This window comes from Lepus europaeus, chromosome 14 (genome assembly GCF_033115175.1).
Source record: "Lepus europaeus isolate LE1 chromosome 14, mLepTim1.pri, whole genome shotgun sequence".
Classification (NCBI taxonomy): Eukaryota; Metazoa; Chordata; class Mammalia; order Lagomorpha; family Leporidae; genus Lepus; species Lepus europaeus.
In genome coordinates this window covers 89,034,351-89,060,799 of record NC_084840.1, presented here as the reverse complement: position 1 = coordinate 89,060,799, position 26,449 = coordinate 89,034,351, and the positions used below count along the sequence as shown (strand labels likewise).

General features: G+C 41.1%; 1 protein-coding gene across 5 annotated transcripts in view; it reads left to right on the top strand.

Annotated features, from left to right (window-relative positions):
* The window catches only part of WAC (WW domain containing adaptor with coiled-coil), a 90,388-nt gene that overhangs the window by 58,497 nt on the left and 5,442 nt on the right, over window positions 1-26,449 (top strand). For 3 of the 5 annotated variants that reach the window (XM_062211099.1, XM_062211097.1, XM_062211100.1), the window contains exons 5-12: window positions 678-793; window positions 1,352-1,464; window positions 6,568-6,876; window positions 16,645-16,890; window positions 19,945-20,067; window positions 21,126-21,274; window positions 24,296-24,414; window positions 25,851-26,037. In XM_062211099.1, coding sequence (XP_062067083.1) covers window positions 678-793; window positions 1,352-1,464; window positions 6,568-6,876; window positions 16,645-16,890; window positions 19,945-20,067; window positions 21,126-21,274; window positions 24,296-24,414; window positions 25,851-26,037 — 1,362 coding nt within the window. The remainder of the gene's footprint in view (window positions 1-677; window positions 794-1,351; window positions 1,465-6,567; window positions 6,877-16,644; window positions 16,891-19,944; window positions 20,068-21,125; window positions 21,275-24,295; window positions 24,415-25,850; window positions 26,038-26,449) is intronic. The other 2 variants (XM_062211098.1, XM_062211102.1) reach the window with 2 other exon arrangements.

Here is a 26,449-nt window from a genome sequence, read left to right as displayed (position 1 = left end):
CTCTCAACTAGAAGAATACTTGACATTTTACTGCATTTCCTGTGCTCAGTGCAGACACTTAGCTTAGACTTCTCAGATTTTTCTACTGTCATTGTGATTGTTACATTTCCTCTAAGATACCTGCAAGAGACTATATGTGAGAATATCCGGAAGACTAGCTCTGGTTGTGGGAAAATGAGTGATACTGCTGGTCATGATTACATGAGACCAGTGGGTCTTACTTAATGCTTGACTCATCTCATGGATTTTATAAAGAATTTTCAGTCTATATTTTAAAAATTTTGGTTCCCTTTTCCACTGTGTTGCAGTACCTACAGGCAGACTGTTCTCTGTTGCACTGTGTGTGACCACTAGCGTGCTGCAGTTAGAACTGAGGGTCTCGTGTCTTTATTAGTCACTTGGCAGTGATTTCTCCTCCTCGTCACCATGATGTTGTATTTCGGCCATGGTGATTGAGGGCTTCTGTGTTTTTCCTTTTTTGATTTTTTTTTTAAGGTTTTCTGTGATTTATGAAGATTTCCAGTCTACTGTGTTATATGTACTCAGATAATTAGCAGTACAGAGTAAGGTGCTTTGGTCTCATAGGTATGCTTTTGTTTCCGTGTGTATGGTTTGGAAATCATTGATGCTATCAAGTTATTAAATAATATTTTCTCATGTTTAAAATTATTTTTAAGCCTTATGATTCTGCAGATGACTGGTCTGAGCATATTAGCTCTTCTGGGAAAAAATACTACTACAACTGTCGAACAGAAGTTTCACAGTGGGAAAAACCAAAAGAGTGGCTTGAAAGGTATTTGCTTTTAATCTAGTTGAGCTATATTTACCATTCTTGATTCTACAGGTTAATATCTTATGGTGTTATACATTTGAATTTTAGATTCTTTATGGAGACACCATCACTCCCTCTTTCAATTGCAGTTGTTGACCTGTTTACTGTGTTTTCTATAATTTGTCTTAAAATGTAGGAAAGTAGCTGCCCATAAGGTTCTTATGAGCAGTTAGTATATTTAATAAAATGCTTACATTGTTAATCTCCATTTGTGCATTTCTGTTATAATTTATAATACAGGTTTGTAGATCTTTTGGGACAATCATGCTCATGTCTTTTACATATGTAGAATTAATACTGTGAAGTTTTCTGTGCTGTTAGTGGTTTAAATACTTGGTATACTTTTGCCATCATGAAGAAACATTAGTGTTCTGTGTGCTTACCTCCATACCAGGTAAATTATAGACCATATTCAGTTCTTTGATTTTCTATATACTGTTTGAATATTTGGCAGGAGCTATTATGGGTACCCATGTCCTTGATGTGATTTTTATGGGCTTATCTATTTTCTATTTTTAGAGAACAGAGACAAAAAGAAGCAAACAAGATGGCAGTTAATAGCTTCCCGAAAGACAGAGATTACAGAAGAGAGGTGATGCAGGCGACAGCCACTAGTGGGTTTGCCAGTGGAAGTAAGTATTAATTTTGTCTCTAACCACTGTAATGTTGGATTATTGCTGTCATTCATACATCACAAATCTGTGCATTGCTATGCATTAATCAAAGTAAATAGAACCAGCACTCTGCTTAGTCTTTCCTACCTAGCCTCCCCCAGCTTCTTTCTTGAGAAGTGAAGGGTACACAGTGGAATAGGACATGTGTGTCTATCTCACCACCCATAGTAGCTAAAATGTGATCAGGATGGTAGCTGATAAAATCTTATGTTTGGGATTGGCTTTTCTTTTCTTTTTTCTTTTTTCTTTTTTTTTTTTTTTGAGAGGCAGAGTGGATAGTGAGAGAGAGAGAGACAGAGAGAAAGGTCTTCCTTTTTGCCGTTGGTTCACCCTCCAATGGCAGCTGCAGCTGGCGCATCTCGCTGATCCGAAGCCAGGAGCCAGGTGCTTCTCCTGGTCTCCCATGTGGGTGCAGGGCCCAAGCACTTGGGCCATCCTCCACTGCACTCCCGGGCCACAGCAGAGAGCTGGCCTGGAAGAGGGGCAACCGGGATGGAATCCGGCACCCCAACCGGGACTAGAACCTGGTGTGCCATCGCCGCAAGGTGGAGGATTAGCCTGTTAAGCCATGGCGCCAGCCAGGATTGGCTTTTCTATCCAGATACAAAACTGAGTGGATTTCAATCCAGTAATTGAATCATGGGTACCGGCATAGTGACGTAATGACTGTTCGTTATCAATGAGAAACTTTTCTGTTCAGATGTAGATAGTTTAACTCAGGATTTTTTACTTGCAGTGGCCTAAATATATACCCATACAATCATTTTTGTTTCACTTTCAGTACAGCTCAATAAATTACATGAGACAGTGCTTTATTATAAAATAGGTTTTTTGCTAGATGGTGCTCTTCTGTCCCCTCACCGCCCCCTGCCGTAGGCCATAGGGCACTTTTAAGTGTTCTGAGCATGTTTGAGGTGGGCTAGGCAAAGCTGTGATTTTTGGTAGCTTGGGTGTTATTAAATGCATTTTCAATTTAATGATCTTTTCAACTTAACGGGTTTGTCAGGGTGTAACCCCTTTGTAAGTGGAGAATATGTGCCTTTCTCCCTGATCGTAGGTCTGTTAGACATCTCTGTATGGAGCTTGTACAACAGTGATAAAAATGCTTCTTAAAAAACTTTTATAGAGCCCTTTCTTCTAAGGTACTCTTCTATAAATCAAATTGTAGGCATGTCCTACTGATCTTTTGAAAGCAAATTTAATACAAATAGAATGGTTTGAGGAACATTACACATTTGTTTTTTGATTTGTTTTCTAAATTTGAAGTTTCACTTGAAGATACTCTATTTCCAGTGTTGTCTTCTGCCCAGAATGAAATTTAAATTTCATGTAGAATTCTTTACTGAGCTTTAGGTTTGAAAAGAATTTAAAAATAATGGGTTCTGGAAATTCTTAGACTTGAGCATTTGAATCCTGCTTCTGTAACTTAACAAAAACTAGGGGTGTGTTTTGGTTTTAGGAAGGAATGCTGATTATTTAGGGGAAAATAGCTTAAGATAAAACATAGTTCTGGATGACTGTTTAAAGTGTTTTCCTAGGAACATTAAAATTTTAAATTTATTAATGAAATTATACTCAGTTTTTAAAAAACATTGATTTTAAATAACTGGATATTAAAGAACACTATTTTGTGACAAAAGACTTGGGTTTTCTATTAAGTCATTGACTTCTGGCAAACAAAAGCAAGACAGCACACCTCCTCACAACCCCTTGTTTGAGAGACAGAGAATGCTTCCATCTGCTGGTTTCTCCCTGAATGTCCTCAACCTGACTGGGCATTGCCAAAGCCTGGGGCTGGGAACTCTGAGTCAGCTCTCCCACATCGAGTGACAGAGGCCCACGCACTGAAGTCATCATCACTCTGCACAGGAGGCATTCCTTTTGAAGTAACTAAGAGCACCCAGCTTCCGGGCATTCTGATCAAACTGAGGGGGTACATACATAGAGGATTATTGAGAGATGAAAAACACCCCCTTCTTTTTTTTTTTTTTTTTTTTTTTTTAAGTAAGTAAAGATTTGTTGGCACAGCAGGTGTCTTGTCCTGGCTGACTAGATCCTGAAGTTGTGCAACACTGGATTGGGCCAGCTTCTTCATTTAGTGGGTGAGGATTCCCAAAGAGGAGAAAGAGCAGAGCCTAGTATCTTTTTTTGAAAATAACCTCTTTCCCTTTGGGTATAATAAATGAAGGGAGAAATTTATCAAGATCTGACAGAAAGTGAAAATAACTATTTTTATGTTTTTAAATTGTTTATCTGTATGCATCTGTTTCTTAGACTCAGTAGTTTATTGTTTTTTTCTTTATGACCTTTTAAAAAAGATTTGAAGGGCAGAGTTATAGCAAGAGAGAGAGAGAGAGAGAGAGATCTTCCATCCACTGATTCATTCCCAAATGGCTGCAATGTCTGGGCCAGGCCAAAGCCAGGAGCTTCATCCAGGTCTCATGAGGGTGGCAGGGGCCCAAGCATTTGTATGTGACTGCTTTCCCAGGTGTGTTAGGAGAGAGCTGAATGGGAAGTGGAGGAGCCAGGATTTGAGTTGGCTCTCTGATCTGAGATGCTGGTGTCACGGGCAGTGGTTTAACCTGCTGTGCCACAACACCAGCTCCTTCTTCATGATTGCAAAGGAAGGCATTTTTATTTAAAAAAATAATAATAATAAAAAAATTACAGGACAGGTAAGAGGGTTTAAAAAAAAAACACATAGTAACATTTTGAGAATTATTCCTTTGTTTGTGTTGAAATTATGTATGTATCTTTTATACCAAAAATGGGATTGTATATTACTGGCTTTGAGCTGTTTTTTTTTCTCAGTAATATTTTAGGGCTGTGTTTTTATGTGCATTTGTAATTGCATATTTGCTCTCTTGTCTGCCCAGTATTGCATTGTTTTGATGTACCTTCTTTGTGGACATGTGGGTAGTTTTCGTCCTTTTCTGCTACAAATGAAATTGTGGTTCTTACCTGCACACTTAACCTGAGTCCTAAGCAAATGAGGATTTAGTGGGTCTGTGGCTATATTGAAATGAAATTCTGCTCTAACACCTTTTTTCCCTTGGCATTTTGAAATGGTTGAGAAGGGACTTCACTTTGTATCATTGCTTTTTCCTTTTTAGTGATCAAGTGAGCTGTAATTGCTGTGGTAGTAATGGTCAGTAAGCCATTTAAGTGTTCGTTTGCCTATCAAAAAATGTTGGCAGTTTTCCTGTATGTCCAGTCCATAGGGTGAGGCTGAAAACCTGTTGGTGACTACCCACAGAAGTGTGATGGCTAAGAGGGGGAAGGTTTGGGAAGATACATTAAGTTTTGAGGGATATGTTAGTACAACTTGACATTGAAAAGCTTATTAGTAGAATGTTTCCATCTCTGAACTGTGGCTTATTAGAGTGAATGCTGTGTATTTAGAGAAACCTTGTTGGGGTTTCTCTTAGCATTAGTGGCATTTTTAAGTCTGGCAGGTCTTGGTTGTGGGAAGCTGTCTTGGTGTAGGTTGTTGAACACGACACCCAACACCCTGCATGTACTTGCTAGGTGCTAGCAGCGTATTCCCAGGGGTCGTTTACACACAGTTGGCTACCTCAGTGCCTTCTGTTTAGAGTTGTGATAGGCTGTGTGGCAGTGGCTTCCTTGGATCCTGTAATGCCCCCTCACACACACACACTGCTTTTTAACACTTAGAAATAGTACAAGTATGATTTTTAATGTTTATCTTGAGTATATTTAATACATTTGACTATAGCATGTGAACTGGAAATGTAATTTTCTTATAGTCAATGAAAAGTTCTTGGTAGTAAAGTGGTAGAACTGAGGGTGATATTATTCCTATTCAATCACGAGGTTTCTATTGTAATAAAAACTCTGGAATAAAACTTTGAGTATTTTATGTCCATGGAGGTTGGTAGTTTACGATGCAATGGCATTACAGGCTGAGATACCTCAGTCTACTAATTTCATATATTGTCACTGTCAAAAGACCTTGGGTTTTGATGTGATTGGCATTTTTGACTATCCCAATGCGTTTTATTGTGTTATGACACAGTGGTTTTGTACTGACAGATTTAAAATTGACTTGCAGTTTGTGTGTCTTTCTTTGCTATATTGGTCTTTGAATTGGGAAAAGCAGCAGTAAATGGGAGTGGTGGTGCATCATATACTGGAATGTTAGTGTTTCCTTGGTTACTTTAAGTCCAGTTACTGATTGGCATTTTGGAGTTCAGGGTAGAGATTTTTTTGGTAAATATAAACTTAGTGAACGTGATTGTCCAGATTTTCCTTTTGTCATGTTGTTTTGTGGAAATAGTGCTTCCCATCAATTTATGGGTAGAGCTTAGACTTTTCCGTGCCTGTTTCTGAATTTAAAATTTCTTTTGGTTTTAGATTGACAGAGAATCTGTTTTAATATAATCGGTGATACCAGTTTGTAGGATTTCTATTTTCAGATAGCATTATCTGAAAGTAACATGATTTTGTTACTCTGGTGTTTGTTAGTATTAAGAAAGCTGAATTGGTTTACATACTAGATGGTTTGCTCAGTCATCTTACATGAGGCCATTTACATTCTGGCATAAACTACTTTAGAGCTGCTGTTTAGTACCATAGTTTTTAGAGGAATCAGGCTAATAAAGCTGATATTTCTTTGCAGTTGAACCACTGTGGATAATTTAATTTGAATTTATGGTCCATATGTTACAGAAAAACACTTTTTCTGTTTTATAACATTAAAATTTTTTGAGTGAAATGGTGTAACTCTAAATACTGATTTTTTTTTTTTTTTTTTATGTTTTGTTTGAACAACAGTGTGGTTCTGAAGAATCCTAAGGAATGAATAGCCCACCGGAAATTTGAGTATAGATATTTATAGTTGAGTAAAACTCTTTTACTATTTGGATATTTATATACCAGTGGTAAAACTGCAGAAACTAACTGGGCTTGCAGTTTTATTGAAAGATATATAAGAACAAGAATGTTGCTGAATCAGCTGATGTTAAAGACAGGATTCTAACGTAATCTTTTTTCTTCCCCCTTCTGTCATTCCAACATCTTTTTTCGAACTGTGAACTAAAGTGGAAGACAAGCATTCCAGTGATGCCAGTAGTTTGCTCCCACAGAATATTCTGTCTCAGACAAGCAGACACAATGACAGAGACTACAGACTGCCAAGAGCAGAGACTCACAGTAGTTCTGCGCCAGTACAGCACCCCATCAAACCAGTGGTTCATCCAACTGCTGCCCCAGGCACTCTTCCTTCTAGTCCATTTACGCTGCAGTCTGATCACCAGCCAAAGAAATCATTTGATGCTAATGGAGCATCTACTTTATCAAAACTGCCTACACCCACATCTTCTGTCCCTGCACAGAAAACAGAAAGAAAAGGTATGCCGTTACTACTAGATGCTGCGCGTGAACTAGAGTTTCTGCTATAGTACATTATTTCCTTTGGCTTAAGACTCTTATCGATAAGTTTTTTTAAGTTTTTTAGACTGTTGCTGCATAAATTTAGGTCTAGAGTTAGCAGTACTTTGCCTTTTCTTGTAATTTATTATCAAGCCTCAGAACCATGTTTTCCTTTGACACTGACATCAAGTGCTTAATTTATAACAAAAGTGGTTTAAGTAACTTGTCAGTCTAATAACTGTCCCTTTGTACTTATGTAAAATACTCTTGTGGTAGTTGTCTCGATAGTCTAGAAATTGATTTTCTCTTAATTAAAGTCTACTATGAACAGACAAAGCTTGTTTTTGTACAACATGAACTCGTTGGTTTTGTTTTGTGAGTTAGAAAACTGAGTCATGAGTCTCAAGTTAACTAATGTCTGAATTTGATTTTAAGTCTGAAGTGAAACATTGCAATACAAATTATGTTTAGCCAACTCTGTTAATAACCATAGCATATTCAAAAAAGAAGTGTGACAACAACTACTTGGGAGGTGGAAGCTGTGTGATAAGAAGTACATTTGCATGAACTGTTGACTCTGACTTTTACCTCACAGTATTTTTTTTTTTAACTAAGGAAGTTAAAAGACAAATTTTCATGGTTAGACCAGTTGGCAGGCCATTAGTAAGTGTTGATGAATTTTTGAAATGTCCTGTGAGTTTAGGAGATGAAGAGTTTGAGTTTTTAAGCCCAGTCAATTGCTTGACGAATTGTTTTGGACTGTTGACGAAGGAGTCACATAGCTGCTTTACTTTTGCCTCTGGTTTTCTCTTGTGTGTGCTATTTGATTTTCCTTTGTACTACAGCAGTGTGTTTCAGAGTACTAAACTAATATTTTTACTATACAGTATACAGTTAAACAGATTAATGCTTGTTTCAAATGTTAAAGTCCTTTGTACCAAAATTGATAGGTTTTTTCCCCCAGTTCCTATAATTTTGTTTATCTGATCACAGAAAAACTTATTTAGAAAAACCCTAAAGTTAAAAACCTTGAGACCTTCTGAAGTCTTTATTCAGGTTCCCATTTGTTCATCTAACAACACTTCACAGCTCTCCTGGGCTTCTGTGATAGTACTGTCATGCAGGTTCCTTGTTCTAGTCTCTTCTCCTTAAACGGTAGCACCATACTTTGTCTTGCTTAACGTGTCCTCTTTTTATCATTATCTTTGGTTTTATTCCCTTCTGCATGCTGTATTTGTTAAATGTCCTCGGATACAGAGTGTCCCAAATTTCTCCCTTTCCCACAATTTATTAGATTCTCAGTAACTAACAGAATTAAGTGTCAGCTTGTTCTCTGGTATTCTCAAGACCAGGCACATTTCTGCCACCTTTTGACAATCTTTGCACTCTTTGCTGTATTTCATTTGTGTGTACCCTTTCTATTGTTACTGCTACTTCCATTATTGAAACTCAGGTCATCTCTCTTGAAGCAGGCTTCTGATTATCTCCCTGTCCTTCCTGCCCGGTCCGCTCACTCACTGCAGCACCACCATCCTAAAGTTGAGACTGGACTCTGTTGCTTTCTTGCTTAAAGGCTTGTACTGGTTTGCCATTATGCAGAGGATAAAGTCTATACTCCTAAGTAAGCCGTGTGTCTCCCTAGTTTGACCTCCAGGCATTCCACTCCACATTCCCTACAATTGCTCTGTTGCAGGCGTGTGTGTTTCTGGACGTTCCTTGTCTGTTCCTGTCCTGCTGAACTCAGTATTCTTTCTTGAAAGTCAAAATCTCACATCCTTCAGGTTCTTAACTGTCAGTTAACCTCTCCCAGTCCATTTCCCAGGCACTTGGCCCTTTGTCTATTTTAGTGCTCATCACACTATTTTAGTTTTTTCAGACAGTTATGTTTAGGTTAGACATTGTGTTTTACTGCATTTTGTGCTGTGCTCACCTTCTTTCCCCTCATTCCCCATGCTTCAGTCACCGTTTCCGACAACCTTAGTTAAACATGACTGTGAACCAGAGTCGGTGCTAATTATTTTACATATACTTAATGTATTCCTTGAAACAACACTAGAAAGGAAGAGACTATCTCTTACCGTAGAAATGGGAGGCCTGAACAGTTCAAACACGTGTTAGAGTATTTCAGGTGGCTTCTCCAAAATCTTTCCCCAAAACCATATGTAATGAAAGATAACAAATTATCAGTTAAGACTTTGGTAATTTAAAATTGTGAACAAATTGGAGGTGACTCAAGTGTAAATTGTACAAAGTGTATTTGCTAATCAGGTACTATATACAGAATTTTATGTATGGTAATTTTAAACTTAGAGGAAGAAATTTGATAAACTTGGTGAATTGCCTGTTTTATAGGGGAAATTGTATAGTCTTTCCAAGTACTTTCCTTGTGTGTAAATCAGACGATTTTACTTCCTTAAGGAAGATGTCTGGCCGTGGCTCAACAGGCTAATCCTCCGCCTAGCAGCGCCAGCACACCGGGTTCTAGTACCGGTCGGGGCACCGGATTCTGTCCCGGTTGCCCCTCTTCCAGGCCAGCTCTCTGCTGTGGCCTGGGAAGGCAGTGGAGGATGGCCCAAGTGCTTGGGCCCTGCACCCCATGGGAGACCAGGATAAGCACCTGGCTCCTGGCTTCGGATCAGCGAGATGAGCCGGCCGCAGCGACCATTGGAGGGTGAACCAACGACAAAAAGGAAGACCTTTCTGTCTGTCTCTCACTGTCCACTCTGCCTGTCCAAAAAAAAAAAAAAAGAAGTCTAACAGTTTCGATACTTTCAGATTGTTCTAGTTACTCTAAATTTATGAAATGTTCATTACGCTAAATTTTTTTTTCCTCAGTGAAGATATCCATGTTACTCATGTTGAGCTTCCTGTTTTCTGGGGTGTGTGTGTGTGTGTGTGTTTTGGACAGTGAGAGAGAGAGAGAGAGAGAAAGGTCTTCCTTTTTGCTGTTGGTTCACCCCTCAGTGGCCTCTACGGCTGGCGCACCGCACCGATCCAAAGCCAGGAGCCAGGTGCTTCTCCTGGTCTCCCATGGGGTGCAGGGCCCAATGACTTGGGCCATCTTCTACTGCACTCCAAGGCCACAGCAGAGAGCTGGCCTGGAAGAGGGGCAACCAGGACAGAATCCAGCGCTCCGACCAGGACTAGAACCCGGGGTGCCAGCACTGCAAGGTGGAGGATTAGCCTATTGAGCCGTGGCGCCGGCACAGAATTATAAATTTTTTAAAAATGTGTTATTTATTTGAAAAGCCTACAACAGCCAGAACTGTGCCAGGTCAAAACTAGGCGCCCAGAACTCCATCCAGTTCTCTCATGTGAGTGGCAGGAACCCAACTACTTGAGCCATCGCCTGCTGCCTCCCAGGGTGCACATAAGCAGGAAGCTGGACTGGAGCTTAGAGCCAGGACTCAAACCCAGCACTCCAGTGTGGGCTGAAGTTGTCCCAGATAGTGGCTTAACTTCTGTGCCAAATGCCTGCCCCTAGAAGAATTTAGTGAGCATAAAAAGCAGTTTTCTCATTCAGTATTTTAGAGTTAGGATTTAGTGGCATAGGTAAGTTTGAAAGTGAAACAAAATAGCTACCGAAGCAGACCTGTTCAGTGACCTGATGTTTAGGTCTCAGAGGATTAGCCTGTCTAAACAGCATGGCTCATTTCCTCATGGCGGGGTGGAGATTTTGTGTGATGCAGTAATTTGACGTGTAAGTCACTTAGAATAAAGTTCTCGTGTGTTTTTATGGTACATGGCAACTGCATGAAATTTGAATGAACTGAAGTCTTCATTATGTGTTAAGTCATTAGCCATAGAAGTTCATTAATTGGCTATAGTGGATCATCTTCAGTCCTCAGATGCTTTGCTTCAAAATGATTTTTAGGAATACTGAATCTCATGAAAAATTAGAAAGACTGGCCATAAAATTACTCCAATATTTGTTAAGTAACTGAGTATATATTTGTGGAGGAATTTAATCTTGGTTAGTTAAACTAAATAGTATTTGATCAACTTCTTAGAGGTGGCATTTTGAACAGGTACGCAAGAGAAACAACTATGACACAAAAGAACTTTAGAAAACATTGGGTATTATTTGATGCTAATTAAAGAAAAACTTTTATTATTTAAATTTAAAGATCTATTTACTTGAAAGAGAAAAGTCTTCTGGTTCACTCCCCAGTTGGCCACACTGACTGAAGCTGGCTGATGTGAAACCAGGAGCCTGGAGCTTCCTCCAGGTCTCCCATGTGGGTGCAGGGGCCCAAGCACTAGGGGCCATCTGCTGCTGCTGTCCCAGGCCATAGCAGAGAGCTGGATCAGAAATGGAGTAGTCGGGACTTGAACTGGCACCTAATTGGAATGCCAGCACGGCAGGCAGAGGCTTAACCCCTGTGCCACAGAGCCGGCCCAGGAAGACCTTCTTAAGACCTAAAATGCATTTGCCTTTTAAAAAGTTGATAAATCTGACCAGGTAAGACATCTAAGATTTCTTTATAACAGAGGTACAGTCAACTGACAGACAACTTTTGGGAGAAAATATTTGCAGTATTTTGATAAGATACGTTAAGAATTTATACAGAACATTGGGTCAAAGAAAATAGACTCAGAAAAAAACTATAGGAGGCTTACCTTCGTGATGTTACTTTTTATCAGTGATTTCTTGAATATGACACCAAAAGCATAGGCAACTAAAGGAAAAATAAATTGAATTCACCAGTATTAACCTCTGTGTGTCAAGGATACAGTCAAGAAGAGGCAACCCTAGAGTGAGAAAATATTTATAAATCATACATGTGATACAGGGTTAATATCTAGAATATATAAAGGAGTGTAACAGTAACATCAGAAAACCCAATTCAAATGTGGGCAGACTTTACCTAAGTGATCCTTCTCCAAAGAACATATTCTGGTGGCCAGTGGACACATGAGAAGATGGTCAGCATCGTTAATCACCAGGGAAACGCAAATCAGAACCACAATTCCGTGCCTGTCATGCCCATTAGTATGAGTAGTTGTGGTTTTTTAAAGTAGAAATAAAGAGCAGATTTGTTTGTTTTAGGGTGTAGAGAAATTGGAACCCTGTGCACTGCTTATGATAGAGCCCCTGTGGAACACAGTTTGGCAGTTCCTCAAAGAATTGAGAGGATTACCTGTGGCATCCAGCAGTTTCACTCCTGGATAAAGGCAGAGACACCACTGTTGGTAGCAATTATTGACAGCAGATACTAGATAGAAACAACCCCAGCGTCCATTGCCATCGGATATGAGAAGATGAACAGTGTGATACTTTGTATGTGCAGCCTTAGCCACCATGAAAGAAATGGAGCTCTGATACCCTGACACAGCATGAATGAGCCTTGAGGAACAAGGCAGGAGCACAAGGGTAAATACGTGTATGATTGCGTGCAGAGGCCACACGTAAATTCCTGTGGAGACAGAACAGTGGGTACAGGAGCTGGCAGGCAGTGTGAGTGATGAGTTAGCCACGTAGTGGGCAGTGTTTGGGAAGATGGAATGGTTCTGGAGATGTGTGGTGGTGGTCAGTGCACAAGACTGACATGTACTTAACGTCCCTGCATTGTACACTTAGAGTGGAACATTTTGTCTGCTATGTTGCAATGCTTTTACGCTGGTACAAGGATAAGATTGCCGATACATATTGGAAACTAAGGTTAAAACGTGAGCTGCTGTTTTGCGTATGGTTAGTGACAGTTACTGTTTGGATGTGGAGAAACAGTTGGCGGGAATGTGCAAGGTAATGCTCATGTGGCGGTCAGTTTTTCAAAATCTGTCAAAGGTTTAAAAATGCACTAATGTTTTATCTGTATAGTGCGAATATTTTTTTCAGCTTAATGAGATGAGTTGCAAAAGTTAATATCTATTGTAAAGCAAATTTATGTACATTTATAAATACATGGAAAAGGTTCTGAAAGGATACATGCCTAAAGATACTCATTATGTGTATGTCAAGTAACTTGAAATGCAAGTCATAGGAAGACGGGGAACAGAGATTGGGCCTAGCTGCCTTGTTTTCTCTGCTACATTTGCTGTGTCATCTTCTTTCCTTCAAAACGTGTTCCACGTCTCCTGTGGAGCACCACTGCAGAGGGTAGAAGGCAGACTGAGCTTTAGTGTCCTGTTTAGTGTTACACACTGTCAAAACCGTAGGAAGTTAATGATAAAAGTGCTGTTTTTATCAGTTTCTTTTTAGATTGTATTGTGTATCACAAAGAGAAATAGCTCACAAAGAAACTTTGGTTTATGTTCTTTGGGGTATTTTAAAAGGATCTTTAGAATAGTTGCCATGCTATTCTAGGTTCAGTCTTTAAAAGATACTTTGTAGTAACAAGTACTTTTGGCAGTTTCCTCCCCCTTCTGGCAGTAATTGGAAGTACACATCAGTTCATAATTACAACATAAAAGGAGGGAAAGCAGTTTTACCTATTCAAACAGTATATACACACAGTTGTGTGTGTTGCAGAATTGGTTAGAGGCCTAAAGTCATAGAGATGTCAATTGGAAAAGTAAGTTTAAAATGCCTTCAAAAGAGATTAAGTTACGAAATGGAGCATGCATAGATAGGTACCCATGCCTGTGTAGCAGAACCAGGCATCCAGTCAACGAATCTATGTTGGTGTCATTCTGGTGCCAGTTCCGATTCTTGCACTAGGGCTGACTGAGGCAAATAAAGCAAGATTCCGTTCCTGGAGGAGCTATGTTAAAGTAGAAGCGAGGGAAAATTACTGTTGTTACACCGTAAAAAGGTGCTGGGCAGTGTGGTGGATCTGAGGGCTCTCTGGGCACAGGGGAGTGCTACCCAACGAGGACCTTCAATATGAAACTTGGACTCGCATTGTTACATTTGTGTTACATTCAGTTACGTGTGTACTTTGAAACATCTGATATAACGAACTGAATAACCTGCAGCTGCTCTGAAGGGTGTTTATGTGGTGTGTCTTGTGGGAGGCCTGGAGGCTGTGACAGATGGTGAGCGTGGCACTCTGAGAACCTGTCTGAACAGTCTCCGCTTTCTCTGGTTTTGTTCTTACTCCGCTCTGAACTCCGCCTTGTGCAGTCTTTTAAAATGTTTTTGGAGGTTTACTATGTTTCTTCAGAGCCAGCAAGGGTTGCCAGAGTCTCAAGTTGAACTTCCCACGGGTCGTATGTATGTGTAGGCTTCCCTAGGTTCATCAGATAGAGGCGAGGGCTCTAAACTTCTGAGGTGATTCTGTTCCTGTTTATTGAGAACTTACATGTAAAACCAAACCTTTTAGCAGAGAACTACCGACTTCCAGAGATGTCCTTTCCCCAGTGGGTCGCCCAAGTCTGAAGAAGACTCCACTGATTTTCACAATGATTTTTGCATTTTTAATTCCTCACAAAATTGAAAAAGTCAGGATAAATAACCCTGTTGTAATTGGAAATTAGGGGTGTTGAAGTTTTTGTTACTTTTGTTCCTTTGAAGTGATGCATATTGGCTTTCTGATTTGGAGTGTTTCCTTTGCTTGACATGAGGGGCCAACTGAAAAATTTTTAAGGGGTACGGACCCTTTATCTACTGAGGACCATTTGGATATTTCTAGCATCATGCTCAGGTCATACAGAATCATCAACTTAAAAATTGGCCTGCTATAGATTTAATTTTGTGGGCCAGGGGCTGGATGGTCCTCTGTAACTTTGCAAGTCTGTGAAAAGATTGGACGGCACCCAGGCAAAATTGAAAACACCTTGCATCGCCTTCTACCTTCTTCATTGTGAACGTTAATCAACATGTCTGTAAGCTGTATGTGGAAGAACCTTTAAGGGATATGATCTGGAGAAATGTGCTGATACAACATACATGTTTTATCATTTCATTCGGGTTTATTTGTCTATCAGTCCAGACCAGCGAAAGCCAAGCACAAAGTCTGCTGGATCTAGGACCATGATTTAAGATGCATGCCTTAGTAGAGAAGAGCGTCTTAGCCCTACCCAGTGGAGCATGGGTAGCAGCATGTCTTTGAAATGCAAGGAAAGCAGCTCTGAGATATGTCATTTGTAGAGAGCTGTTGTCCCTAATTCTGATGACCGTTGTAATAGTGTTGTACAAAGACTGATGGGGAGGCCCTTTTCTGTAAGCTTGCTAGTAATTTGGCACCTGCCCAGGAATGTGAAGGATGGTGAATGTTTAGTTCTGAGAGTTGAAAATGAAGATTTAAAGTTACTGCTCAACTGTGGTACTCCTGAAACCTGCATGACTTCATAACAAGTCTAAAGGTCATATGTTGTATGTGCTATCTTAACTGTCTACAAAAAAATGCTTTGACAAGTGTCCATCTTTGGTCTTCAGACCAGCCTTGTCAGTGTGGAGTGTGTGTTGCTGCCTGAGGGTCTGTGTTTTTGCATTAGAGCCCCGCTGTGTTGACAATTTCATGGCATGAAGATGGCATTTTGTGCTCTTTGTCTCGTCCAGCCTCCATGTACTTCTGGTGTTGTGCTGAAATAAAGCAGGTGTGGTGCTCTTTCTTACAACCTGCCTTACATCTCTGAGTTCTTCTGAGGGTGTACACCTAAGCACAGAGAGTGGATCCTTTTCTAGAAATGCCAAGTGGCTCTCTGATGTGGGTGTTCTCCATTAGAAACGTGAAGTAAGCCTTGCTTTGCTTCTTGCCCACAGTTGTCATTGTTAGGCTTTACATCTTTGTGGTGATATAAATGAATATCTTCCTCTGTTTTATGTTTTTGTGATCATTAATGAAGTGGAGCATCTTTTTTTTTTTCCCATTTCTTAGCCATTCAAGTTTTTGCTAAAATCTTTTTATGTCTTGTTTTAAAAATGCTTTCCTATTGAATAGTCTTGATTTATAGAAGTTTTTAAAAATATTATGACTGCTAATACTTTGGATGTAATTGTTAAGCTTTTTGTAACTATAAAAGATTTTTAAAACTACAAAGGTTTTTAAAGACTTAAAAGTTGAGTCCACCTTAAATTGATTTTATCTGACAGAACTTGTCTTGCTTATTGTGTTCTTCAGCCACCCCAGGAATCTTCAGAGCATTTAGAATTTACATTACCAGCTTGTCAGATGTTTCGGAAGCACTGTTAGGGCTTTGGTGGTTGTTGCATCCAATCTCCATAAATAAAGAGTTTGAAATAGAAACTTCCAAATAGTCATGATTTTCCATGCGTGTTTTATGTTTTTTAATTTCTAAATACTAAACGTTTTACTAGTAGAAGACTTCATTTTAGTGCTGACACAAACAGATAAATCATGGCCTCATGTAATATTACAGCAGGGAACTTTGTAGTTCTGAAACTGAGCTAATACAGAGCTCTAGTACATGACATCCTCGGTCTGTGTGGGAGGTGACTGCTGTGATGTCTGTCCTGACTTGTAGAGTAAGGCCATTGTCTCACATAGGTAGGTTGTTGCCACGGTCATAACATTTTTTTCCACCTTATTTTATGTAGTATCTAAATCTAGTCACGTAGAATTGTTCCTTTATCATCATGGAAGCTGTTTCAATATGCGGTTAAATATAACTGCTCACGACAGCATTCCCAGTAGGCAGAGCTCGGCGCTTTGTATGTCACACATGGGAATGCGGTATCAGGTTTTGTGACTTGGGTTTATGTCACCTTGTCAGGTACTTACTGAGCACTTCCTGCGCTCCATTGTACGGACTAAATGAAATCAGACGTTTCTCATATGTTTGCTTGTTCTGCTTTGCCAAATTCAGGTAACTTTTTTCAGCCATATTGTCTTATTTATTTAGAATCTGCACCAGGAGACAAGGCAGTATCACATTCTTGCACAACTCCTTCCACGTCTTCTGCCTCTGGACTGAATCCCACGTCTGCACCTCCGACATCCGCTTCAGCAGTCCCCGTTTCTCCTGTTCCGCAGTCACCAATACCTCCATTACTTCAGGACCCAAATCTTCTTAGACAGTTGCTTCCTGCTCTGCAAGCTACACTGCAGCTTAATAATTCTAATGTGGACATATCCAAAATAAATGAAGGTAAATTTTCATAGTAACAATGGTTATCGTGTTTTTTTCCCCAAAAAGATTTGAGAGACCAACAGCAAGCTCCCATCCAGCTGTTTCACTCACCAAATGACCTGCCGTGACTCTGTTGGCAAGGCAGGAATAGGAGCCAGGAACGAAGTCCAGGTCTCCCGTGTAGGCAATAGGGACCCAAATACTGGAGCTGTCTCCTGCTGCCTTCCAGCGTGTGCATTAGCAGGAGGCTGGAATTTGGAACAGAGCTGGGACTCCAAACCCAGGCATTCTTAACTGCTAAGCTAAAAGCCTGCCCCCATGGTGAAAAGGTATTTAAAATGTATTTATGGGGGCTGGCACCGTGGCTCACTTGGTTAATCCTCCACCTACAGTGCTGGCATCCCATATGGGCACTGGGTTCTAGCCCCGGTTGCTCCTCTTCCAGGCCAGCTCTCTGCTGTGGCCCGGGAGCAGTGGAGGATAGCCCAAGTGCTTGGGCCCCTGCACCCGCATGGGAGACCAGAAAGAAGCACCTGGCTCCTGGTTTCGGATCGGTGTAGCTCCAGCCGTAGCAGCCATTTGGGGGGTGAACCAACGGAAGGAAGACCTTTGTCTGTCGGTCTCACTGTCTAACTCTGTCAAATTAAAAAAAAAAATTGTAAAATGTATTTGTGTTGTATAAAATTAGTAAATCTCTGCTTTAGTACTAGTCTTTTTTCCCTTTTCAAATTGGTATTTGAGCTTCTCAGAATTTAGAATTTATGTTCCACATAGCTTAAAGTCATGGCATATAATTGGGTTAGTGATACTTATTTGTGTATATTTTTCAAGACTTGCTATGTATCTGGTAGTTATTAGAGATGAATCACTTCTGTAAGTGCTAAGTACTAGGAAATGAGGAGTTCAGGTAGTTATATAAAATACTTGAAACATTTTCTGAGGAAGGAGTAGGTACTGGATAAAATTTTGCTGATTAATTACAATGTTTAATTCTGGCCTCTTAAGTATCAAAAGTACATGGTTTCCTAAGTACCAACTTTTTTCTATTCACTCTTAAAAGGTTGTTGGAATGTGTATGGCTGAAGGGTTTGAGTTGCTGCTTTTCTTAAAAAAAAAAAAAAAAAAATCATATGAAATAGCCATTTATCTGGTTAATCTTAAATACTGCCCTGTGCACTTCCCATAAAATTGGCTAGGTTTCTGGGATAACCCATAGTTCTGAGAACACGCTCTAGTGTTTTGTTTTTGTGGGTTTTTTTTTTTTTTTTTGACAGGCAGAGTGGACAGTGAGAGAGAGAGAAAGGTCTTCCTTTTTGCCGTTGGTTCACTTTCCAATGGCCGCCGCTGCCAGCGCGCTGTGGCCGACACACTGCGCTGATCTGAAGCCAGGAGCCAGGTGCTTCCCCTGGTCTCCTATGCGGGTGCAGGGCCCAAGCACTTGGGCCATCCTCCACTGCACTCCTGGGCCATAGCAGAGACCCGGCCTGGAAGAGGGGCAACCGGGACAAAATCCGGCACCCCGACCGGGACTAGAACCCGGTGCGCCACAGGCAGAGGATTAGCTTGTTGAGCCGTGGTGCCGGCCACGCTCTAGTGTTTTCTAAAAAGTCTCACATAGAGGAGTTTTAATGGTAGATCTTAATTTATCTTTATTGTAAACTCACTCAGTTTCTATCCACCTCATATTATTTTTAGTCTTTTTCAGTATTTTTTAAGAGATTTAGTTATTTGAAAGGCATAGTGACACAGAAAGAGAGGGATCATCCATTCTCTGATTTACTTCCTATGCGGCCATGGTAGCCAATGCCTGAGCCAGGCTGATGCTAAGAGCCAGAATCTCCATCCTAGTATCCCACATGGAGGGCAGGGGCTCAACTACTTGAGCCGTCACTGCTGCCTTTCTAGGCACATTAGCAGGAAGCCAAATCAGAAGTGGAACAGGCAGCCTTTTTTTTAAAGATTTATTTATTTGAAAGAGTTCTACAAAGAGAGAAGGGGAGGCAGAGAGGTCATCCATCTGCTGGTTCACTCCCCAATTGGCCAAAATGGTCGGAGCTGCACCAATCTGAAGCCAGGAGTGTCTTCCGGGTCTCCCTCGTGGGTGCAGGGCCCCAAGGACTAGGGCCATCTTCCACTGCTTTCCCAGGCCATAGCAGAGAGCTGGATGGGAAGTGGAGCAGCCGAGACATGAACCAGTGCCCATATGGGATGCCGTCACTGGAGGCAGCGGCTTTACTCGCTATGCCACAGCACCGGCCCCCATCTTAAATCTTTACACCCATTATATTCCATCTTGTAGGTTTTTGTTCTTTGGTTTTTTGTCTATCTTGGTTTTTTAAAATTATTTTTTACTTATTTATTTGACAGGTAGAGTTAGAGACAGAGAGAAAGGTCTTCCTTCTGTTGGTTCATTCTCCAAATGGCTACTATGGCCGGTGCTGCGCCGATCCGAAGCCAGGAGCCAGGTGCTTCTTCCTGGTCTCCCATGCGGATGCAGAGGCCCAGGCACTTGGGCTATCCTCCACTGCTCCCGGGCCACAGCAGAGAGCTGGACTGGAAGAGGAGCACCCTGGACTAGAACCCGGCATCCATATGGGATGCCGGCGCCACAAGGTGGAGGATTAACCAAGTGAGCCACGGCGCTGGCCCTGTTTCTCTTGTTTTAAAGATTCCTTTATTTGAAAGGTAGAGTTAACCAAGAGAGATCTTCCACTCAGTATCTGAGGTTGGGCCAAGCTGCTCTAGGAACTTGGAACTCAATCTGTGTCTCCCACAGGCCCTAACACTTAGATTGTCTTCTGCTACTTTCCCAGGCCCATTAGCAGGGAACTGGTTAGAAGTAGAACAGCTGGGACTGGAATCTGCGCCTGTATAGGATACTGGCATTGCAGGCAGTGGCCTGACCCACTATACCACCGTGCACACCATCACCCATTTTCTAGGTTTTTATTTCAAGAGTTCCAGTTGTAAACGCTTCAGTTGTTTTCCCAGTGCTGTTCAAGTTTCCAGGTTGTTACTAATACTTTGTAGGCCACTGTTCTTCTATTTGAATTTAGGAAATAATGTTTTTAGTTCTTACAGCAGCTGTGACCCAGGCTTCACTGCAGTCCATAATTCATAAGTTTCTTACTGCTGGACCGTCTGCTTTCAACATAACCTCTCTGATCTCTCAAGCTGCACAGCTCTCAACACAAGGTATCCGTATTCTTAGAAATGTCTGCAATTGTCTGGAATTTTATCAGCACTTCTTAAAAAGTTTTTTAAAGATTAGCTATCTTTATTTTAGCTGGTTTTGGTAACACTAGCATTATACTAGTATATGTATTTCTCTTTTTTAATGTTTTTAGATGATGCTTTGGAATTTATCTTAAGGTATTACCGTAAATCTGTAATATAGTGTGATTTAAGTTGCTAATTAAAAGTGTTTTACTCCAAAGCTGAAGGTAAACTGTGCTATGCCCTCAATCTTCAGGAAGCATTGTTATATATTTGAAGAGCTGAAGTTAGGGCAGGTTAATGTTAGATGATTCTAAAATACATTACATTTGAGAAGGAGAGACAAAGAGATCTTCTGTCCAGTGGTTTACTCTCTAACTGGCTGCGACAGCTAGGACTGGGCCAGGCCAAAGCCAGGAGCCCGGAACCTCCATCCAGGTCTTAGATGTGGGGGTCAAGAACCTGATGTTTGGGCCATTTTCTGCTGCCTCCGAGGACCATTAGCAGGGAGGTGTATCAGAAGCATAGGAGCTAGGAGCTGAAGTAGGATTGCCCAGCTGGCATCTGGTGTCTCAAGCAATGATTTGTATAATGCCTGTCCTGATGTCAGGTGACTTTTGGCTACGTGATATGGAAACAACCCAGTTCTTGCCTTGAGCTAGTGGTCCCTCTTCAAGTAGAATGTCGCAAAGGCTCTTGAAGTCCTTTGACTAGGCTGTGCGGCAGGAAACTGAGCACAGGACAGTACCTGAGCCTCAGCGAAGCAATGAGGGTGCTGAGGGACTGCTGTGTGAGGTTAGGCTCAGCCTTAACTCCTTGCTGTGGCCTTGGAGTCCTGTGCTGGGTGTGCTGAGCTCGGACACAGAGTTCGTTTAGTCAGTGAGGTCCACGTCGGATGTCGGTTTCTGACTTGGTTGGGTAAATGTTCTTTGGGGGACCTAGGATTGTGGGGGGTACGTAGAGTGATGCAGAGAACTTCACCACATACTACAAAAGTTCTTGGTTTATTTAAAATCGGTTACTTCGCTCTTTCACAGCCCAGCCATCTAATCAGTCTCCAATGTCTTTAACGTCTGATGCGTCATCCCCAAGATCATATGTGTCTCCAAGAATAAGCACACCTCAGACTAACACAGTCCCTGTCAAACCTTTGATTAGTACTCCTCCTGTTTCATCGCAGCCAAAGGTATGTCACTTCTGAGGGAAATTCGCAGAAGAAACTCATTTAATGGAATTCACAGTGCAGAAAAAGCTTCCTAAGAATGAGGTGACGTTGGAATAAATGACGGCTGAGTGAGAAGTAGATGCAGGGGACTTGAATCTATTAACTCTTTTTAAGATTTATTTGTTTGAAAGGCAAGGTTAGAGAACAAGAGAAAGAAATTTTTCATCTACTAGTTCAATCCCCACATGGCCACAGGCCAAAGCCAGGAACTTCATCCGGGTTTTCCCACATGGGTGCAGGGGCCCAGCTCCAGCCATCTGCTGCTGCTTTCTCAGGCACATTAATAGGAAGCTGGAGAGCAAGTGGAGCAGCTGGGACTTAACCTGTTGTTGTCTGTTTAGGATGCCAGTGCTGCAGGCTGCAGCTTAACCTGATATGCCACAACAGTGGCCCCGAATCTCTTACTTTTATACACATTTTCATTCTGTTCCCTGTTGACGGATTTGTGACACAGAGAGCAGGATAGAGTGGGTGTGCTAAGTGAGTCTTAGTATTTATGGAGTCGGCACACTCTTAAGACATGAGAGAACCTCATCAAGTGACTTTTTTCTTATGTTTGTTTCAAAAATGGGTCAGTTTTACACTCTTATTTTAAAAATGAATCTGTTTTATCTACTAAGAATTTTATGCATACATTTAATTTTCACATGAGAATCTACCACCATTTGCTTCCTTTATTAGGTAAGGAAAGTCAACTTTAAGTTAAGTCTGCTTTCTGTGGTAGAGCCTGAATTGGAAAGTCGAGCGTTTCTCAATACAGAGCGCATTTTACTATGCTGTGCTGCTTGTGTTTGTTGAAGCAGGATTTTATGTGGACCGCTCCTTAGAACAGAGAAGTACAGGTCTGCACTTGCTGGACAGTGAAAAGAGCTATATGATGCTACTGTAGAATTTTGTACTGCATCATTGGAGTCTTGGCCACAAGTTGCGCTCATTCTCACCTTTTTTATTTATTTTTTTAAGGATTTATTTTATTTAAAAGAGAGATAGGTAGAGACAGAGAAAGGTCCTCCATCTGCTTGTTCTCTCCCCAAGTGGTCACAACAGTCTGAGTATTTTTTTCCATATCCAGGTGCTGGATTGGAAGTTGGACATCTGGCACTCAGACCAGCAGCCGTATGGGGTGCCAGTGTAATGCCAGCCCCTGGTCTTTGGTTCTTAGCATACCATTAGTAAAACTTCACAAGTTTGGAGTTTGTGTTACACAGCTTGTGGTTTTTTGGTTTTGGGGTTTTTTCCCCCCAACTCTTATAAACTTAGGGGAAATTCTTTTTAGTAGCTGTGAAACAGTGACCCTTTTGAACTTTTTAATGGCAAAGAATATTGAAGTAAAATACTAAACGGAAGCCTAAAAAATAAAAACACACTAAACTTTTGCTTGAAAGGCCATCTCTTTGGTCTTCCTGTTTTTACCCATCCCTGCTCTTCTCAGCCATGATCTTGGCATGTGTTATGATTAATCTGGATTGATTTTAAAAGTTCCAAGTTAACTGTTAATTTTTGAGTATCCTTATTTGTCTGCATTTTGATGAGGGAGCAACGAAAATGTGAGTTTCAGCGAACAGATCTTATTTCTAGAGCTTAGAAGTTACCTTCAGTCCGTTTAAAATAGTGCCTAAAAGTGAAATGCATGGTAATATTAGTTTTCTAGTCCCGGAGAAAATCACTGCATCAGATCCCTTAAGCAATGGCAGTCAGTTCTTCACTTTCAAAATTCCTTTTCAAGTTGGTTTTAAGAATACTTGGATATTTGAACTTATGTGGAACTTCCTAAATAATGTTCTTTATGAAAAGACTTTTTGATTGGAGATGACAGGTAATATTCTGAAGCGTTGATTGGAGATGACAGGTAATATTCTGAAGCGTCAGGACTATCCAGATTTGTCTGGGTGAATGCTTAGAAATCAAAAACACTGCTGCTTTAGGATATGACTTGATCAAAACGGCTCCCTCTGTTTTTACTTTGTTGCTGTAATTTAGGGCTTTTATTTTAAACTACTATTTTTTTTCTTCCCTCTCTGGCTCCTGATTAAAAATAACATACATGTCCCATAGGCAGCCATAAACCTTATGGGGTAATAAACATCTCTGTTAATCAGATATGGGGCTGTAGCTCATTCTGTGGTTGGACCACTCTATTTTCTCAAGAAGTTATTGAAATCTGAGCGTGCATGTTTTTATGAACATAGATAATTGGTTTAATTGCTTTTGTTTTGATTACAGAAGTAGCAGTAAATGAAGAGAGACTAGAGTAGGTTGGAAGGAAAGCCGTAGTCAAAAGTAGTTTCTTGGGCTGTCTGTCTTCTAGCTATGTGGCATTTGATAACTTCTTTTAAAATTCTGGATTTAGGCCGGCGCCGTGGCTCAACAGGCTAATCCTCCGCCTTGCGGCGCCGGCACACCGGGTTCTAGTCCCGGTCGGGGCACCGATCCTGTCCCGGTTGCCCCTCTTCCAGGCCAGCTCTCTGCTGTGGCTAGGGAGTGCAGTGGAGGATGGCCCAAGTCCTTGGGTCCTGCACCCCATGGGAGACCAGGAGAAGCACCTGGCTCCTGCCATCGGAACAGCGCGGTGCGCCGGCCGCAGCGCGCTACCGCGGCGGCCATTGGAGGGTGAACCAACGGCAAAGGAAGACCTTTCTCTCTGTCTCTCTCTCTCACTGTCCACTCTGCCTGTCAAAAAAAAAAAAAAAAAAAAAAAAAATTCTGGATTTAAGAGTCTTTAAGATTGTTAGCTAGGTTTGCTGGGGTAAGATATGGATTGGATTTGAGAACCTAACTTTAATTTTTACAATTAAATATGCTTGTATCTTTTTATTTTGTATTTATATGTATTTTATTGTGAAACAGAATTAAGACAACTGTTAAAATCACTGGAGAGTAGAAATGATAGGAAGTTTCATTGACAGTAACACTTTGACTTTGCTCTAATTTCGATGCTGGCTGTGTGACTGAAGCCTTCCTCACCAGGTTTTGCTGTTTCAGGTTAGTACTCCAGTAGTTAAGCAAGGACCAGTGCCCCAGCCAGCCCCACAGCAGCCTGTGACTGCTGACAAGCAGCAAGCTCATGAACCCGTCTCTCCTCGAAGTCTTCAGCGCTCAAGGTAACTTGATGTGTGTTGAAACTGCCTCGTGGTTTTCTTTAAAATGACAGAGTGCATTGTTCAGCTGTAATTATGGAGACTAGAACCTGGTCTTGGGAGAGGTCATGGACAGCCTGGCTTAGCAGTGTACAAAGACAGATCTTCCATACAACAAAGGAAAGAGCGGTCTGGGTTATTTTGAAGCCAGTGGCCCTTTTCTTTAGAATTTACAGTAGGTGGGATTATGTCATACTTGTACAAAAGACATCCGATTTTCCTTTATTTGTTGGAATTATTTCACTTTTGATTGACCTCATGGCAGTTTTCACTGAATGTATCGAAGCTATGATCACACACCTCAAACGTGGGCCAGTGTTTCCCAGTCGGCGTGTGGCAGGCTTTCCTGATAGCTTGTTCTTGACCCTAAACAGATTGGTTTTCAGATCTGCTATTTGCCACTGTATTGTTTTCACTTCATGTGTTCATTAGTAATCAACTTGAAATGAAACTTGTTGAATGAATGATTTTCAATTGATTGATTTTCCTATTTTTATTTTATGCTATGAGGTAGCAGAATAATTCAACTGTTGTTTTTATTGTTGTTTTCTAAACAAGCGTTTCAGAACTTATACCTCCAAATGAGAGTTGTTCCCTTCAAAATAACCACCTTGGGAAGCTGTCTGCTTACTCCAGCAATGTTGCCATTGCTCAGAACAGTTTTGGGAAATTCTTCTTTTAAACGGTCTTTAGAGGCTGCAGTATTATTTTAAATATCCTCAGTGATGAAAACTCTTCATCCTTTGGGAGATTTAGTTTTTGGAAAATTACTGAAATTCACTCAGAGCCAAGTCTGGTGAAGCAGGTAGGAAATCAACTTGGGTGATTAAAGTTTTGGTTCGCATCACCATATCCCCAAACCCTGGCCCAAACCATTCGGATTTAAAAGAAGATAACCAATCTCTGAGAGTTCGTTTTTGGTCTTGTTTTGCTACTATGCCCATTCAGTGACGCCCTGTCAAAATGCCTGTTTTCTACTTTACGTTATTTCTCTCCCTGACTCAGCACTTTGTTCCGATGTTGGACAAAGACATGTATTTTCTCCCTCCTTATCCCAACAGATAACGGCGCACAACTCTCAGCTGTGTCTGCTATCAGATGGCCATTTCTTAGTCACCATCTCGATAGTTGTGTGGTGAGCTAAGTAGGCGGGCTGTGCGCTCCTCCTTGGAGAGTGCTGCTGACAGTAGTGTTAGCCCCTCCCCTTAGCAGCCCCCAAATGTGTTGAGGAATACATGATAAAAGTATTCTTTGGGTTGTTAATTTATTTGACATTAAAAGAACATTTTTCTTAGGAATTTGGATATCTTTAAATTAATGGAAGATTAACAGGCAATTTCTAGGATACCTAGAAACTCCTTTTAAACATATCACACACTCAGTTCTCTTTTCTCTTCTAGTAGCCAGAGAAGTCCGTCGCCTGGTCCAAACCACACTTCTAGTAGTAACGCGTCAAATGCAGCAGTCGTACCCCAGAATTCATCTGCCCGCCCTGCTTGTTCGTTAACGCCCACACTAGCAGCACACTTCAACGAGAGTCTCATCAAACACGTCCAGGGCTGGCCTGCAGACCACGCGGAGAAGCAGGTACGGCTGTGGGTGCCTGGCAAAGCAGCACTCTGTTTTCATCTGGACCACAGGATTGAAGCTAAACAATAGGACTTCGGAAAGTGAAATTCAATGAGCGCGCACTACTCGTGAACTTTTTGAAGACACTCATAGCTAGTTTCTAATTAATTTGATGTGTTCTACTTACAGAGTAATTGATGAAAAAACTGACAAATATTTTAGTAGTTTTGTAGCCACCACCATCAAGTCCTCAGCCTTTAGGTCTATGCTAAGTGGCTTAACGTTTATTTTCTCCATTGCGTGAAACTGCTGAGCAGCGCACCTGGTGAGTTTTCCTGTGTTGCTGTTGAGGCCCCTGCCACTTAGTAAGTTACCCAGGATGGTAACCTGATCCAGGGATGTGGCTCAGAGCCAGTGTGCTTTTCCACTC